Below are 18,796 nucleotides of genomic sequence, written 5' to 3'. Positions count from 1 at the left end.
TCAGAATAATTGAGCTTGGAGAGGCTTGCCGAAATAATACTCCCCAGACATATCTCAGCTTCCACTCACGGGCCAAATTCCCCAGTGAGAGCTATCAAACCAAGATCAGCAAAATTCCCCAAGGAAGGCTTGATCATCCAGACAGAATATCCAAGTCGAAAGGACTCATACTTCCTCAGTGGAGAATAGCTTTCCAACTCAAGCAATGAGTGAATCTAAGCCTGAAGAGGCTTTCTAAATAATACTCTGGGATACATAAGAACTTCAAATCCCCACTCGCCTACTCAGAGGCACCCCTTCAAGAAAAATCACAAAAGACAAATAATCATTCCCCAAGTGGAATCCGGCTCTCAGCCAAACATCAAGCGTCAAGATGATCTGCCTAACAGAAGAGGCTAATCACAACAAAACGACAAAATCCCCCAGCGGATGATAGCCTACACAGAGGCAACAAGATCAGAAAACCAAAAAGAGTCACCCGAATAAGGATAACCGGGATACTCCACCAACGTCGAAAGGACGTCAGCCAACCATAAGGCACCGCTCACATCAGAAAGAGCATCTTTGTGTCTGCACCCCCAAGGAATCAGAAATTCCCCAGTGGGCACCAACTACGCAATGGAAAGTTGGGACACAAGAACCTATGAGTAACTGCACATCCCCTAGACGGATCCCTGCGTTATCCAGCCCTCAGTGGCACAAAAATCAAAAACAATCGTCGAAGCAGCATCGTGGACTGTGGAGACAAAATCATCACAAATCCCTGGAGAGGGCAAACTCACACTGCCACCGTCGTCACAAACACGGAGGTATGCAGCTTCTGGCTCGGGCGTCGAGCGAAGCTAACCCTGGAGAGGGCAAACTCACACTGCCACCGTCGTCACAAACACGGAGGTATGCAGCTTCTGGCTCGGGCGTCGAGCGAAGCTAACCCTGGAGAGGGCAAACTCACACTGCCACCGTCGTCACAAACACGGATATGCAGCTTCTGGCTTGGGCGTCGAGCGAAGCTAAGCCTGGAGAGGCGGTACTCACGCTACCCCGTCGTCACAAACACGGAGGTATGCAGCTTCTGGCTCGGGCGTTGAGCGAAGCTAAGCCTGGAAAGGCGGTACTCACGCTACTCCGTCGTCACAAACACGGAGGTATGCAGCTTCTGGCTCGGGCGTCGAGCGAAGCTAAGCCTGGAGAGGCAGTACTCACGCTACCCCCGTCGTCACAAACACGGAGGTATGCATGAGCCTGGAGAGGCGACGACTAATACTCAACCTGGAGAGGCTACTCAACAATTTTCCACCGGAAGACACTACAAGTCGGAAGGATGGCTTATTCCCCGGACAATTGGGTCAACTCCTTTACTTGTCAACCGGTACACTAAAAGCCGTTTGACTAAGTAAAGGGGGGGCAGCTGTAGACCCCTAAAATTGTCCGGGTCGGAAATAAGACTCGAAGACTCTCGAAGACCAAAGGAAAGTCAGCCGGAAGGACTCCTGGAAGACCCTAGAAGACCCTAGGATGATTATCTGTAGGTTTAGAGGTCTTAGAGTAGCTAAAAATAAGAAAGGGGGAGGATTAGAGCTCAATACGGCCTCCTTGGAGTTCAGTACGGCCGTACTGCACATTTTGAACTACAATACGGCCGTACTGAAACCAATACGGCCGTATTGAAGTTTTTGAACTTCAATACGGCCGTACTGAATTCAATACGGCCGTATTGAAGTTCAAAACTTCAATACGGGCCGTATTGACACCAGGGGTCGTACTGCGCCTCACCCCTATAAATAAGACGTCATTTGGACGTCATTTGACACTTTTTCACACTTCTTGGACTCTCTTCTTGAGTATTCTGGGGTTTTTGAGCAGTGCTCTGCCCTAGAATTCTCTCCGAGAGCCGATCCGACGAAGTTCTTGAGTTCTGAGCATTTAGCTTGAGAATTCAAACTAGTCGAAGGGAAATCTTTTTGATTTCCATAGTAAAGATTAATTTTTAGGGAAGGAGCGAGCGAGCGTGTAGTGGGAGGGAGCGCCAAAAAGCCTCCTAACATCTGTTTAGATATATAAAAGCACGCTTCAAGAGGTTTTTCTTAAAATCCCTTCTTTTATTGCTTTCTGATTGTCGCATATTTAATATTGTCATCATGTAGATATTTAATTTATAATCGTTTATAATAAATAGGGGTAATTTAGTAATTTTACACTGTTATTTATGAAATAATCCGTCATAGGGAACCCGAAAGGGGCGTTGTGGGGTGCTAACACCTTCCCCGCACGTAACCGACTCCCTTACCCAACTCTGGTTGTAATGGCCAAGGTTGATTTATAAAATCAATTGCCTTAAATCTTTTTCCAATGTTTTGAGTAAAACATTGGTGGCGACTCCAAGAACCCTACCTTTTGCGAAAACCACTAATCTATGGAGGGTCCCGCTTGGGATTAACATGGATTGGTGAATCATTTAATAAAATTGTTAGCTCGACAAGGTCTCAGTTTGAGAATAAGTCGTTCTAGCAATCCACCACTTTTCAAAACATTAAAAAGAGTCCAACCATCGTCGCGAATGCCAAGGTCCGTTTCGGCGGGTGGCGACAGAGGCAAAAATGCTCACTCAAATCCATATATTCCAAAGAATTTACATGATGCATAACCTAGGGTATTTATAGGAGTGGGAGGCATCTAGGGTTACATTTGGAGAGTGCATGGACGAAATTCACAAGCCAAATGCACACCAAATGAAATGCAAATGAACCCTAGATGCAACTTGGTGGCCAAGGATGGAATCTTTGGGATTAGTTAGGCTACATCTAGGTGCATGATAAGACCATGCAACCTTTGCCCTCCACTTGGGCCTAAGCCTTTCTAACACCAAAAATAGGTCCAAGAGCCATAAAAAATATGTCTAGGTTTTGTTCCCACCATAATCAAATACCTTAGCCCAAAAATAAAAACCTATGATCTAAAGCACCCCATAATACAAGGGTAAAATGAGAAATATAAAAGAAAATAAATCCTATGACTAAAATACCCCAAAATACAAGGGTAAAATTGAAAATACAAGTAAAATAGATCCTATGTCTAAGATACCCCATAATACAAGGGTAAAAATGGAAAATCAAAGACAAGGGCAAAATAGGCATAAAGATAAATTCTAGGCTATCAAAGCTTAGGAGAGTGATTAGTGTATTTTAATCTTGAGAAGCATGTCTTCTAAGATTTTGACTTCCGTATCCTCTTCCACTCTCCTAGCCATTGACTTAGTGATGGGTCTCACATGAAGCTCCATGGATGGTCCTCCATCATCTTTAATCTTCTTTCTACCTCAGCATTTGCCATGCCATCAAATAGAAGTAGATTTTTATTTCCATTGGAAGCAGATGCATCATCCTGAACAATGAAAAACCCAAAGACACACATATGACCAAATTAAATGATTCACATTCTGCTTAAATTTCAACATACTATAACCCAGTAGATTACAATTTTGTTTAACAACATGCATACTTAAATGTACACTAACCTCAAAAACTAGATAATTGCTCACATCGGGAGGAGAAGGTATATCTTTGATACAATCTTCGTAAGCAATTAGAGGGATCTTTTGTAAAAGACCATCATCAAAATCCCTGTCAACAAATCCGAGGCCATAATCAAGTCTAAGAATTTTGCCTGTTTTATACGTGTTTGAGAAATGTAATGTTCTCATAAAACGAGTTATAACAATCAAAAAGGTTTGTATAATTTGTTAGTGAAAATAGGTGAGATCCCCCTTCTTTTTGTTCAGGTGTAAAAATAAGCCTATTTAATAAAACTTGGGTTTAGTTCTTACTTGAAGAAGCCACCCCTAACATTCCAAGCAACATTTCTTGCAAGACACAAGATAGGGACTGCATTGCTTGCCTACAAGATAAAGACGTTTAATCAGTTCCAAACACTAGAGAAATAATGAAATTTATGTATAAAACTTAAGATACTGAGTATCATATTATATAGGTAAATGAAATTACCTCAGCTTGTTGAGCATAGTATGGAGCAAATGCAGGCACAACATGCACCCGAGGTTGGTCTTTTTCATCCCACACTTTCAAGCGATCATCAACTACCAATGCCATCTTGGGATGGCATAAGCCATTTTGGAATACATTAAATAATGATTTCTTTAAACCTATTTATAATATATTGAAACACACAAGAAGCAAAAAAAATAAATGAACAGTTGCAGCAGAAAAACTGGTATGAATTTTAAATTTTTAAATACGAGCTATTGTCATCCTTCTAATTTGCTTCTTTTATGCTGACTTGTGTACACGCATGGTAGCATTGGTCTTTCTGGATGTACCAAAATGGCTATAACTTGTAAATATAGTAATAATTTCCTATTGTTACCTTGGAATTGGAGTCAAAAATCAGAGGTAGCCTTTGGATTCACAACCAGCAATAGGGAATTTTTATGTGGGGGCAGAAACTGAATCATCCTTGGCTAATACTGTTCCAAAGTTAGGCAAGTTTTCAACAAGTTTGGTGACAGAGGGTTTTGGAGGTTATTGCTTTGGTAGCAGTAGTGGTTTGGAAGAAAAGGATTAAACATAGACAAATACACTTGACTCTAAGTTGAACAAGAGTTTTAAGCAACTTGTTGCTAACGTTAGCTATTTTAAGTATGTATCATTTATGTTTGAAAACTTTGAGCCATTTATTAGTTTCTTTGTCTCCTATACTCTCATATATATGTTCATGTGCAGTATTAGTTGTTTACAAATTTGGTAATGGGTGTTGCCTTTAAAAATTATCAAATCTGGTTTTACAATGTAGTGGCAGATTGAAAACCTAGCAGGCTTGAATTTGGGTGTGTCTACTCTCTAGATACAAAGGAATTAAATACACTTTGTCACATTCCTCATTCTGTTTTTACTGTTATCATGTTTGTACTAAACAAAGTTTCAGATTGAACATTTCAGCCTTAAGTTAATTTTTAAGTTACTGTTATCCATTGAAGAAGGGGAATCACTACTAGAAAGGAGTGTCAAATTGGCAGTTGAAGCCCGTGATAGTTTCTGGAATTCAGTCAAAATAAATCCTGCGAATAGATATAGAAGAGCTTTGGTTGCAGCCTCCATTGGAAGCTATGGAGCTTACCTTGTTGATGGCTCGGAATACAGGTGCTTCAACACTCTTTAAAATTTAATTGTTTGGTTCTTATCTGTCTTGCAGAGAAACTACTATATGTTTTCTGTATGTTTGCAGAATTCATTCATATTGATTTCTTCTTGTAGTGGTTGCTATGGACCAGATGTTAATTTAAAGAAGTTGAAGGATTTTCATCGCTGCAGATTGCAAGTTCTCGTTGAAGCTAGTCCAGATTTACTTGCTTTTGAGACCATTCCAAACAAACTTGAAGCTCAGGTCTTTTTATTTTTTTGTTTTCTTTTTTCTTTTTCCAATAAGCATGTTTCATAGAAGTATACCTTGATGTAATTTCTTAAATTAAAATTACTGCAATATATTTACAGCACAAAATTATAATTCTTCTACTCTATTGTTCATCCACTTCTCTCACGTTTCTATAATTATATTTTGTATTTTAAAATCAATATGTTCATCTCTTTGACAGCCCTACCATATTGGTTCTAAATTCAATAAACATACCCACTCTTTATTTATTTTATAATGTGTTCTTTTTCACATAGTGTAGTCTCTTTTATAATATGTGTTCCCACATTTGGCATTTCTTAACTGTCATGTAAGAATTGCCCTAATTATTATTCTAATATATCTTAAAATTTTGATTAATTGTGTATATAACCACTACAGTTGTGCAACAATTACTTTATAAATGGACTTTTGAAAGATTACCTAACACGGTGCTCAGTTCAATGTTATTTGATGCATTAGCTTAGTAAGACATAAATGTGAACTATGAATTAGTATATATAACTACACTACAAAGGGAATTAGCAGTGAATAAATGATATCCCAATTATCATATAATCAAGCATACTGTCTAATATGTTATAAACTTGATCAAAGCATAAAAGTCATAAACTAAATATAAAGATGCCCAACTCCCTAATATGTTAGTTGTGACTTGTGAGCATACTGTCTGCAGCAGACACTTGATGGCACTAGGTGTGAACCTAGCAAGTGTATTTTAACTTGTTAATGACATTCCAGTTCATGAACCCATTTTAACCATTATCAAGAGATTAATATATAGGATCACACTTGATGTATGAGAGATCATGAATGCATCAAGCAGTTAGTTATTTTTCTGATGCATATATATTATATTTGTATCACCTAAATTATTTTATAAGACTAATGTTGGTTACAATTTAGATCAGGTTATGTTACGCAGTGACTAGAATGTGAAATGAGAACTTGATGCGGAACAACTCGATCCATCAAAAGAAAATTTAGATCAGGTTATGTTACGCAGTGACTAGATCAGATTACACTAACAGTTCTAGAGAACATGTCTTTCTAAATCACAAGTCATAACAAAGGACTAGAAGAATTATCTAGTAGGTAACACCAACAATTTACATTGCAAACATGATTAACCAAGACACTGACACCATGACATTGAGTGCACTGTCACAACCCAGATTAGAGGAATATTATACCCTTAGAAAATGATATATCTATAAATTTTGAGGATCATCCAATTTTCACTTTAAAAAAGAAGGATCATCCACTTTCAAGTCCAGGTCACAGATGGTGTAGTAACCTAATAGGCAATTAGTATTAGAAACTTGAAAGCACGTTGAGTTTTCTACAGAAATTGCACTATCTGATGTCAATGGCAGCCAAATTTATGGAAGTTGAATGATTGGCTTTGGCTTTACAGTTGATTCATGATTGAGTTTCCCTCCTAATATTAATGATAAAATTAAATAAATTTACAGTCTAATCTAAATACCTAATTGCATCGAATCTGAAAATAATAGAAAGGAAGTTATAGAGAAGTAGCACAAAAGAAATTCAATACTTAAATACAAGAAGAGAAGCAACTCTAGAAACTCAATTTTCACCTAGTGAAAGTAAGGCACAAAAACAGAGCAGAGAGGAATGAAATAAATACAAAGAAGATTAACTCACAAGAGTATCAATTTGAAGCACTATATTTGCATAATGCAAAGCAAGGCCTGCAGGGCCCAATCTCTGGCAATTGCTCAAGTTTCCAACTAATGGTTTGTGGCCGTCTGCAGGTGCCCATGGATAAACATTACAAGTATGTATACAAAATCATTTCAAACTGGTTTCAACAGTAATTTATATTCTAACCCAGCCTAAACCAAATCCAAATTTATAACAGAACATAACAACCCCCTCTCTCCTCTTTTAAAAAGAAAAAAAGAAAAAAGAAAAAAAGAAAACTAAGTATTTTGAATAGGAATTCAACTTACATTTAATAGCTATAACTAAACATAAGAAACCCCTCTCCCCCTCTTTGGCTTTACTAACAAAGAGAAAATCAGAACAGACTCTCAACGTAATTGCCAACTAGAAATCTCAAAGTCAAAGTTCCAAATCCCCGTAACCATGTTGAAACAGTTTCACCAACCATGTACTTTACCAATTAATATCCTCAGAGCATAAAAGAAAAAGAGGGGGAAAAGGCCATAACCAAATCTTTTGCAACATATCAACTTGGTGCAATTGCAGTCCCCCCAGAATCAAAAAACAATAAAAGTTTACTCACAAGACAAAACCAAACTAATTAAAACAAAAACTAAGTGTAGATTAATCAGATTCATTACATCATCAATTCCACCAAAAGAAAAGAAACAAAACCAAACCTTAAACAATATATGATCAATCCCAAGTTGAACATCCTTGAAGGCCTCACGTGCACGCCTTCTAGCATCCACTTCATCCATCTTAGCACTCAAAATCTTCTGCAATTCTGCACTAACACCTGGAATCCTCATGTTTGATGACACCTTTTTCACCTCTCTCCTTTTACTCCTCTTCCTCTTGACACAAAATGCTGCTCTGAATCCTACACCACCCCCACACACTTGGATTCAGTCTGATCTAAAGACCCAGAAACAGAATCATAGAAAACAGACTCTGACACAAACCCATTAAAGAAAATGGTAATGGGTATAGAATATTAAAATCAAAATGAAATTTTTTTTTCTTCAAAAACTATCCTTATTAAATAAAACTACCCAAAAAATGGTCATATATTTTTATTATTAAGTTAAATAAGGTTTGAACTTAAGCTTCTACTTTTCACATAAATTTTAAACTTGATTTTGATTTGGCAGGAAGTGTGCAGAGGGTGATACTTCTCTGATACTTCTCTTCTTGACATCCATTAGTCAACATATCTAGTTTGTGATATCTTCTTAGTTTCTAGAATTGCTGTTTGATTTTGTTCTTTGCATCGTAAGCCAAATGTTCAAATAAAATATTTAATTAAAAGGTAAAATTTAGTTTGTAACAGGTATTTATTTTATGCTCTCTGTTATAAATTTTAACCATGTAACTTACATTCATTTATTTTCTTAGTGTTATGGGTGTCTATAATGTCATGGGAGGTAGATTTACGGCACAACCAAAGAACCTAGATTGGATTTATCTCATGGTAATTGATTTGTAACCTCAATATGCCTAAAATATTTTTTTATTAGCTTAAATTAAAAATTACTTATAAAACTCGATCTAATTTTCATTTTAGAGTAATCAACAACAAGGAGGTTACGAATGTGGATATTATGTGATGAATTGGATGTTAGACATAATTGAAGGGGAAGTAACAAATGATTGGATTGAGGTAACGTAATTCTTTTACTTTTACTATCATTAATTAATTTATTTACATGATTTTTATGTAACTAATATATTATACTATATGTTACAGCTTTTTGATGATGTTGCACCATTGCCGGAAACCAAATTGGAAGACATTCGGAGTCAATGGGCAATCTTCTTTTTAGAAAAATTTAGAAATAGAGCATGATTTTTAGTTTAATTAGGATTGTTTATAATATATCTCCAAAACAATTTTCTGCCTTTATTTTTTAGTTTATTTTCTTATCCGAAAATAAAATAAACTAAGTAGTTAAAACTTGGTTATCATGTTTTGGTCAACAGGATCTATTTCTAATTTGATTGTGATTAAGCAAATGATGATTTAACTCTAGAGCATTACTAGTTTTTTCTCTATCAGCTTCTTCGAGGCTTGAAGTATATACACTCAGGTTATGATCTTTATATTTAGCTAGTTTTGTTTTTAGATTTCCTAATGTAGATTTTTCCTGGTTAATAGTTGCTAAATCACGTGATCATTATGCATTTTTCCCACTTGTTTTGCTCACAGGATTACGTTGCAACAAGGTGGTATAGAGCTCCTGAATTGTGTGGATCCTTTTTCTCCAAGGTTCAATATCTCCTAAACCCTCAATATTATTCTTCTGCAATGTGAATAATCAATTTTATCCGGACTCACAAAAATAATGAAATGGACATCTATTATGAAGAGGAGGAACTCTCAAAGTATGGAGGTGACAACAAGGAAGTTTGAAGCAAAAAAAAATGTTGAGTAGCCTAGAATAGGCCGTTCCAAATTCGGAACGGGCCGTTCCTAGTTACAAAAAAGTACAACAAACCTAATTGAGAATGGGTCGTTCCAAAATGAGAACGGGCCATTCCAAGTCAGTTAAAAGGCCTAAATTTCCTTATCTAGAACGGGCTGTTCCGAATTTCAGAACGGGCCGTTGCGTGTTTAGAATGGGCCGTTTTGATTTTGAAACGGGCCGTTCTGGTCAGGTCTGACGTCTATAAATGGACGTCTCGGGCACTATTTTTAGTCTGGAAAATTTCGTCCAAGACTCCTTAGAACTCGAAATTTCTCTTTCTCTCTCCTCTGTATTTCTTGAGATTTTGTGAGGAATATTGCAGTGTGTTAGGTCGCCAAAAAGCGCCTAATAGATCGTTATATTCGAAGATTCAACAAGCTCAAGCATCTCATTTGGTATCATTTCTTTTCTTTTTATTTATTTATTTATTTATTTTTTATTTTATTTTTATTATTTTATTTTATTTTATTATTTATTAATTGCTTGTAGATAGTGAATATGATTTATTGTCTTTAAAATGATTGTTTAAAAAGTATTTATTATATAACAAATAATAATGTTAATTGAATAACATTTTTATCTTTAACATTATTAGGTTCCAGGGGTTTAATGACTAGTTATTTGCTAGCTTAAACTCTCTTGTACAAAATTTCTTTTTAAAGAATAAAGATGTTGCAACCAATAACGTTAATTAAGTAACACTTCTATTTTTAACGTTATTGGAGGGACTTATTGATTAGCCATTTGCTAACTTGAATCCTTATGCAAAATCTATTTCTTTAGATAAAAATATCCATGTATACTTATTTTTATGGTTAATGATATTAATTGAGTAGCACTTCTACCCTTTAATATCATGTAAATCATAAAAGTTAATAGAATAATTATTCATTGCCCTAAGCTTTAAGCATAATTTAGTATCAACAAATAAAAATCAATAACATTGATTGAATAACAATTCTATCTTTCATGTTATTGGAAGGGTTTATTGATTAGTCATTTGCTAACCCAAACCCCTATAATTTTCTAATAAAAAAAATATAAAAAAAGGCATCTCACATTTTTAAAAAAATATATATATACGCATTTCTAAGGAGTAAATTAAATAGTTATAAATTTATATAATTTTGCGCAATTAATTAAAGGTACTGTTTTTACAGGCGTTGTAGGGTGCTAATACCTTCCCTAGACGTAATCGACTCTCAAACCCAACTTTAATTTTAAAGATTATCTTTTAAAGGGTTTTCCAATGTTTTTTCCTTAAAATAAAATATTGGTGGCGGCTCCATTGAAAAATAAATGTTAGCGTCATCCCGTCGTGATCCTGGTTACGATAGATGGCGACTCCGCTGGGGACATTTGAGAGTCAGGCCTTATTAAATTAATTGCGCAAAATTATGATTTTATAAATATTAATTTTTCCCTTTTGTTTTTGTTTTATTTATTTATTTATTGTTTTATTACTATTATTATTATTATTTTTTGCTACGCAGGTTTTGTTAGATTTAAGCTTAAATTATTAGAGTTTTATTTATTTTATTTGCATGTCTGTTTATTACCCCACACACCCACTAACACTTGTACCTCACACACTTTGGGCTTTATACCCGAGCATGTGCGAGCCTAAGAAGAGAAGGTGGCTTGATGACTGTTATTGAAGGGCTTGATGCTCACTTGACCATTGTTGAGTTACTGCTCAGGTTGTTACTAGTAGCATGGGTTAATCATATTGAGAGGGTATGTTCCCTACTTGTGATTGATTCATGGGCTAGGTCCTTATTTATATGATAAGGGCAACTTGGGGACCAATAAATGTTGAGGAGTTTTTAGATCCACCCACAAAACCATGCACTAATAGGTGGACTTAATGACCTTCCAAAGTAAGGTGTTAACCTTAGAAATTTCCTACCCTAGGTTTACCGTAATAGGTCACATTGTACTACTCTCTATCCCTCTTCTTATATATATTCAATATAACAAAAAAAAACATGTTAATACATTCATGCATCATACATTTATCCAATATCATTTTTTAGGTTGCTTTTCTTGCCTAAAATAATTTTTTTAATAAATAAAGGATAAATGATAAAAAGTCATGCATACATGCATATTAGGGGCATAGTAAGTCACATTTTTAATTAAGTCTTCGTCTCATTTTTTTCTCTTCTTTTCATTCAATTAAGTCTTCGTCTCATTTTTTTTCTCATTAACACTTTAAAACAATTGATAGTATTCAATATGGAGGAGATTCAAAATCATACTAGCAATGCATCAGGGTTAAGCAAGAGTATCAAGATAAATGTGCTAAAACATGATCTCCAAAGGGTAGGTAAGATCTGCCAAAATAATAGCACATTTGACTTGATATATAACTCGTTTTAGACATCATTTATTGAGGGGAGAATTCTCCCTTGAGTGATTGTTAATCACATTTCGATCTTGAGATGATTGATCCTTGTTTGAAAATGTGGTTCGTACTCGTGCATTGCTAGTAAGATGACCTTATCCATTGAGGAGTGAATGCTCCCTTGAAATAAGTGTCAACCATTGTATGACCTAAGGGGTTTTTGCCTCTAGCGTTGAGATGTGGGGAGTCGCTCTTCAATTTGAATACAAAATCAATCTTTTCCAAAATTTGTTTCTTCTTCCTTTTCTTTTATACTCATAAAATTTACTTTGTATTCAGAAAGTAATAAAGAAAAAAAACAAAGTGTTTCCTCGACATCGTTATAGAACACACTCTCAGGCCAAGATCATGGATGAGATGGAGGAACGCAACGAAGAACTGAGAAATGATATCAATCAATTGAAGGAACAAATGGCCCAAATTTTAGAGATGTTGCAGTCTATAAAAGTGAAAAATGTTGAAGGGACCCCTCCAGTAGTTAGAGGAGAATCGTCAACTTCTCCTACGTATCCACCTGGCTCTACCCCAGCCCCAGCACAACCATTAACTCTACATCTTAACAAATCTGGTCAACAAGTTGATCCTCCAGAGGTCCAATGGCCACCATATGGCCTTCCGCTCAACTACACACCTCCAACAATCATGGATCCTCCGGATAAGCACCAACCATTGGTGAATCAGCCGCCTACACAAATGCAACCTACCCAACCTGAGGTTTCACCTGTGAATGTCATCTCTTATAAACATCAAGTTCCCTACCAACCCCAAAATTCTAATTTTATCAACCAAGGGAATCCTTACCAAACTTCTGGGAGATATCAACTAATCTCTGGAATTGAGCAAGTTCAGTCTAGTGAAAAGTTACAAATGCTAGAAGAGAGGCTAAAGGTTGTGGAAGGAGGTAGCTATGATGTCAGTGAAGCTGTCGATCTTTGTTTGGTTCCAGATATAGAGTTCCCCCCAAAGTTCAAAGTGCCTGAATTTGATAAATATAAAGGAACAAGTTGTCCAAAGAATCACATAACCATGTATTGTAGAAAGATGACAACATATGCTCGCAATGATAAGTTACTTATTCATTGTTTTCAGGATTCGTTAACTGGGGCATCTTTGAATTGGTATATGCATCTTGAACGGGCCTATATCCGCTCCTGGAAGGATTTAGCTAATGCTTTCCTTAAACAATATAAATATAATCTTGACATGGTTCCAGATAGGTTTGAACTACGTAACATGTCTAAAAAAGATGGTGAAACGTTTAAGGAATATGCTCAAAGGTGGAGAGAAGTGGCAACACAAGTGGAACCTCCTTTGTCTGATAGAGAAACGGTAGCTCTATTCATTGATACTTTACGAGCACCGTTCTATGATAAGATGATTGGGAATATTTCATCAAATTTATCTGATATAGTCATCATCGGGGAAAGGATTGAGAATGGTATGAGGAGTGGGAAGATAGCGGTTGACTCTAGTGAAATAGCTGGTTCAAGAAAATTTTCAAATGGAGCAGGAAATAAAAAGGAAGGAGATACAAATGCAGTGACATTCAACTCCCCTAGGTTACCTAACAACCAACCTCCTTATTTCTATACCCCTCACATGGTCTACCCAAATATCACTACCATCTCACCATATCCTCACCAACCTATCCATCAAGCTCTACAAGTTTCACCTGCAACACCTACCGCACGACCACCTCAATCTACCCAGCCATGGAACCAAAATTCTAGCCATGTGAGGTCACAAAATACCCAAGATCAGAAACAAATTGAGTTTGACCCTATCCCTATGTCTTATACTAAGTTGTTCCCTCTCTTACTACAAAATTCACTAGTAGTACCTTGCCCGATGAAGCCCATAGAACCACCATATCCTAGGGGATACGATGTTAATGCCAAATGTGATTATCATGCGGGAGCTATTGGTCACTCCCTTGAAAATTGCAGAGCACTAAAAATTAAGGTACAAAGTTTGACTAAGGCTGGGTGATTAAACTTTAAAGAAGATAGTCCTAATATTGGGAACAACCCTCTACCAGGTCATGGAGGGCCGACAGTTAATTTTGTTGAGGAGAGTAGATGGGGTCCCTATCAATGATCTGCGAGAAAGCTTTTGGAGTGTTGGGTTTGAGTTTCCAAACTCAATGGCTGTTGTTGAGCAAGACTCTTGTGAGGATGCACATGCTAGTCTGGTTTACGCTTGTCCACCGAACATGGAGCTTAATAATTGGGAGATTGTTGAGTTGCCTGTGGTTTTTAATTCAAATTTAAAGTAATTTTCTTGTAATGCTAATCTTATTGCTCTGCCCAAGGCTTTAAGATTTATTTCATTGAATAAGGGCTCATGTATCTTTTAAATATTAATAAAATGCATTCATTCTTCTTTCATCTCTTACCCTTTCCTTTCTCCTTAATCTTTTAACCAATCTTTTCCTAACTTTAAAGAATGCGAAAAAATGTGCTTGAAAGTGATAATGCTAGTGTTGCATCAAATAATTTTGATTGTGCAGTTAATCAGACTTGTGAGGAAATGGAAAATGATTGACTATTTTACCAAATGGGTTGAAGCCACTTCGTATGCCCATGTGACTCGAAATGTGAATTAAGCAAAATCATTACTGATAGAATTAGGTGTTCAGCTCCATAGCTCTTCCCCATATCGCCCAAAGATGAACTGTGCAGTTGAAGCAACAAACAAGAACATCAAGAGGATCATCCAAAAAATGGTGGTGAAATACAAAAATTGGCATGAGATGCTTCCATTTGCTTTACATGAATATCGTACCTCAACTGGGACAACCCCATTTTCCTTAGTTTATGAAATGGAAGCAGTCCTTCCAATTGATTTTGAAATTTCATCTTTGAGAGTATTAACGGAAACCAAATTAGGAGAAGCAGAACGGGTCCAAATCCGTTTGAATCAATTAAATCTCATTGAGGAGAAAAGGTTGAATGCAATTTGTCATGGCCAATTATACAAAAAAAAATGCTTACTAGATTGAAAACCCGAAAGGGCAATCTAAGCAAAAGTTAGAGCAACCCGCTAGATTGAAAACTTGAAAGAGCAATCTAGGCAAAAGTTAGAGCAACCCGCTAGATTGAAAACTTGAAAGAGCAATCTAGGCAAAAATTAGGGTAAAAAAAAACAAAAAAAGAGCTGGTTAGATTGAAAACCTGAAAAGGCGATCTAAGCAAATTCAGAGCGACATGCTAGGTTGAAAACTCAAAAAAGCAATCTAGCAGATAAGTATCATGCCAATTTTTGAGGTATCAATTGGGGCAAGCCATCGCAGAGCTGAAAACTGGGGCAAAATACATTGAATTATCCTCTCAAGTTTATTGGCGAGCAATCAAGATTATTGAACTGCAGTACTAGCATTGTTCATTTGGAAAGTGTCACTTACATGATAAATACCTCTCATTGCTACCGTTGTATATATTTGTCATTCTTGTCATACAATGACTTCCTTTGTAAACACATTTTCTTTCTTGAATAAGATTATCCTATTCCCTTGTTGCCAATTCTCCTTGCATTTTATGATAATATATTGAAAGGAAATGCATGTTACATGTTAAAAAATTCAAGGCATTATAAATTATTTTATGAGTTTTAAAAGCCACAGTATGCTTGATAATTTTCTGATAAATGTTACAAAGCGCAACCAACAGGATAACGTTTCAACTCATAAGTACTTACAACAGCTTAAGGGTAACCCACAGGAAATAGCCAACTATCATTCAAGACAAAAGTATCCAAAGGCCTCACTCATCTATAATCCTGGACTGTGTGTCACGATGAGGAAATTCTAAAAAATAAAACAAAAGCAAAAACAAAAAGGGAAATAAACAAAAGTTTAAGTCTTGAAAGTTGTGTCTCATTAACATTTTGCATCACATCACATTTCATTTGCATCTCTTGCTTCCTAGAACTTATGACGTAGAGTTTTTAGGCTAAGCACTTACTTCACATTTGACTTTCTATTTAAGTCCAGTACTTACCTGGCACTAATTACATTTTTCTTTTAAAGCCCAGTATCTGCCTGGCACCAGTTATATTTTTCTTTTAAAGCCTAGTATCTGCCTGGCACCAATTACATTTTTCTTTTAAAGCCCAGTATCTGCCTAGCACCAGTTATATTTTTCTTTTAAAGCCCAGTATCTGCCTGGCACCAATTACATTTTTCTTTTAAAGCCCAGTATCTGTGTGGCACCAGTTATATTTTTTTTAAAGCCCAGTATCTGCCTGGCACCAATTACATTTTTCTTTTGTTAAAGCCCAGTATCTGCCTGGCACCAGTTACATTTTTATTCTTAAGCCCAGTATCTACCTGGCACAAGTTACATTTTTCTTTTATTTAAGCCCAGTATCTACCTGGCACAAGTTACATTTTTCTTTTATATAAGCCCAGTATCTACCTGGCACAAGTTGCATTTTTCTTTTATTTAAGTCCAGTACTTACCTGGCATAAGTTATATTTTTCTTTTGTATAAGCCTAGTATCTACCTGGCACAAGTTGCATTTTTATTTTGTAAGCCCAGGATCTACCTGACACAAATATTCGGTCGATATAGCACAAACATTCGACCACTCCAGCATTAGCATTTAGTTCATCAACATTCAATCAATCCAACACTAGCATTTGATTGAATTGGCACCAGCATTCGGTCGATACAACACAAGCATTTGACCACACCATCACAACCATTTAGCATTAATATTCAGTTGATCAACCACAAGCATTCAACCACTTCAGCATAAGCATTCATTCGATCTAGCACAAGCATTCGATCACTCCATCAAACATTGACATTCGGTTGATCAAGCACTAGCATTCAACCACTTCAGCATAAGCATTCGGTCGATCCAACACAAGCATTCGACCACTCCATCAAACATTGGCATTCGGTTGATCAAGCACAAGCATTCAACCACTTCAATATTGACATTTGGTTGATCAAGCACAAACATTCAACCACTTCAACATTGGCATTCGGTTGATCAAGCACAAGCATTCAACCCCTCCAGCACAAGCATTCAACATTAACATTCGGTTGATCCAGCACTAGCACTTGATGATCCTAATACAACATTCTAGCATTGGACTGTTCAAGCAAAAGCATTAAATCTTTCAAAAACTTACTTCATCAACAATAGCAGCTATGTCTTGGGTAGCTGGATAAAATTAATTCACATCTTTATTTATTTCTTATCACAAATGATCTAAATTACCTTATTTAAATTATTTAATAAGAAATAAATAAAGAGGGGCAACTGTGAATAATCAATTTTATCTGGACTCACAAAAATAATGAAATGGACATCTACTATGAAGAGGAGGAGCTCTCAAAGTATGGAGGTGACAACAAGGAAGTTTGAAGCAAAAAAAAATGTTGAGTAGCCCAGAACAGGCCGTTCCAAATTCAAAACGGGCCATTCCTAGTTACAAAAAACACAACAAACCTAATTGAGAACGGGCTGTTCCAAAATGAGAACGGGCCGTTCCAAAATGGGAACGGGCCATTCCAAGTCAGTTAAAAGGCCTAAATTTCCTGATCTGGAACGGGCCGTTGCGCGTTTAGAACGAGCCATTTTGAATTTAGAACGGGCCGTTCCAGATTCACATTTAGCTCGTAACGGAATGATCCAGAACGGACTGTTCTGATTTTGGAATAGGTCGTTCTGGTCAGGTCTGATGTCTATAAATGGACGTCTTGGGCACTGTTTTCAGCCTAGAAAATTTCGTCCAAGACTCCTTAGAGCTCAAAATTTCTCTTTCTCTCTCCTCTGTATTTCTTGAGATTTTGTGAGGAATATTGTAGTGTGTTAGGTCGCCAACAAGTGCCCAATAGATCGTTATATTCAAAGATTCAACAAGTTCAAGCATCTCATTTGGTATCATTTCTTTTCTTTTTATTTTTTTATTTTTTATTTTTTATTTTTTATTTTTATTTTTATTTTATTTTATTTTATTTTATTATTTAATAGTTGCTTGTAGATAGTGAATATGATTTATTGTCTTTAAAATGATTGTTTAAAAAATATTTATTATATAACAAATAATAATGTTAATTGAATAACATTTTTATCTTTAACATTATTAGGTTCCAGGGGTTTAATGGCTAGTCATTTGCTAGCTTAAACTCTCTTGTACAAAATTTATTTTTAAAGAATAAAGATGTTGCAACCATAACGTTAATTAAGTAGCACTTCTATTTTTAACGTTATTGGAGGGACTTATTGATTAGCCATTTGCTAACTTGAATCCTTATGCAAAATCTATTTCTTTAGATAAAAATATCCATGTATACTTATTTTTATGGTTAATGATATTAATTGAGTAGCACTTCTACCCTTTAATATCATGTAAATCATAAAAGTTAATAGAATAATTATTCATTGTCCTAAGCTTTAAGTATAATTTAGTATCAACAAATAAAAATCAATAACATTGATTGAATAACAATTCTATCTTTCATGTTATTGGAAGGGTTTATTGATTAGTCATTTGCTAACCCAAACCCCTATAATTTTCTAATAAAAAAAATATAAAAAAGGCATCTCACATTTAAAAATATATATATATATATACACATTTCTAAGGAGTAAATTAAATATTTATAAATTTATATAATTTTGCGCAATTAATTAAAGGTATTGTTTTTACAGGCGTTGTAGGGTGCTAATACCTTCCCTACACGTAATCGACTCCCGAACCCAACTTTAATTTTAAAGATTATCTTTTAAAGGGTTTTCCAATGTTTTTTCCTTAAAATAAAATATTGGTGGCGGCTCCATTGAAAAATGAATG

At 35.7% G+C, this 18,796-nt stretch overlaps 2 protein-coding genes and 1 long non-coding RNA gene across 5 annotated transcripts; 2 read left to right on the top strand and 1 right to left on the bottom strand.

The window, feature by feature from the left end:
• Positions 1-2,427: 2,427 nt before the first annotated feature.
• On the bottom strand, positions 2,428-8,107 carry LOC109792875 (RNA polymerase II C-terminal domain phosphatase-like 1). 3 transcript variants are annotated; one of them, XM_083070889.1, is made up of 6 exons: positions 7,794-8,107; positions 7,093-7,196; positions 4,002-4,106; positions 3,824-3,894; positions 3,515-3,620; positions 2,428-3,381 (listed from the first exon to the last, which is right to left on the bottom strand). In XM_083070889.1, exons 3-6 carry the CDS (start codon positions 4,104-4,106, stop codon positions 3,265-3,267), a joined length of 399 nt encoding a protein of 132 aa, XP_082927015.1. In that variant the 5' UTR covers positions 7,093-7,196; positions 7,794-8,107; the 3' UTR covers positions 2,428-3,264. The 3 variants fall into 3 exon arrangements, with proteins under 3 accessions (XP_082927015.1, XP_082927014.1, XP_082927013.1); XM_083070888.1 differs by having other exon boundaries at positions 4,002-4,159; positions 7,794-8,105; XM_083070887.1 differs by having other exon boundaries at positions 4,002-7,196; positions 7,794-8,106.
• On the top strand, positions 4,306-6,845 carry LOC145956279 (homocysteine S-methyltransferase 1). Its single transcript, XM_083071851.1, has 4 exons — positions 4,306-4,329; positions 4,939-5,153; positions 5,268-5,397; positions 6,801-6,845. Exons 1-4 carry the CDS (start codon positions 4,306-4,308, stop codon positions 6,843-6,845), a joined length of 414 nt encoding a protein of 137 aa, XP_082927977.1.
• Positions 8,108-8,400: 293 nt separating the features above from the next.
• On the top strand, positions 8,401-10,178 carry LOC114915450 (uncharacterized). Its single transcript, XR_003803490.2, has 3 exons — positions 8,401-8,587; positions 8,681-8,776; positions 8,864-10,178. It is a non-coding gene; the product is annotated as an uncharacterized LOC114915450 (long non-coding RNA).
• The last annotated feature ends 8,618 nt before the right edge of the window (positions 10,179-18,796 follow it).

This window comes from Cajanus cajan, chromosome 3 (genome assembly GCF_000230855.2).
Source record: "Cajanus cajan strain Asha chromosome 3, NIPB_CcT2T_4, whole genome shotgun sequence".
Taxonomy (NCBI): domain Eukaryota; kingdom Viridiplantae; phylum Streptophyta; class Magnoliopsida; order Fabales; family Fabaceae; genus Cajanus; species Cajanus cajan.
Note: the sequence above shows the minus strand (reverse complement) of the source record. Positions and strands in the feature narration are given on the sequence as shown.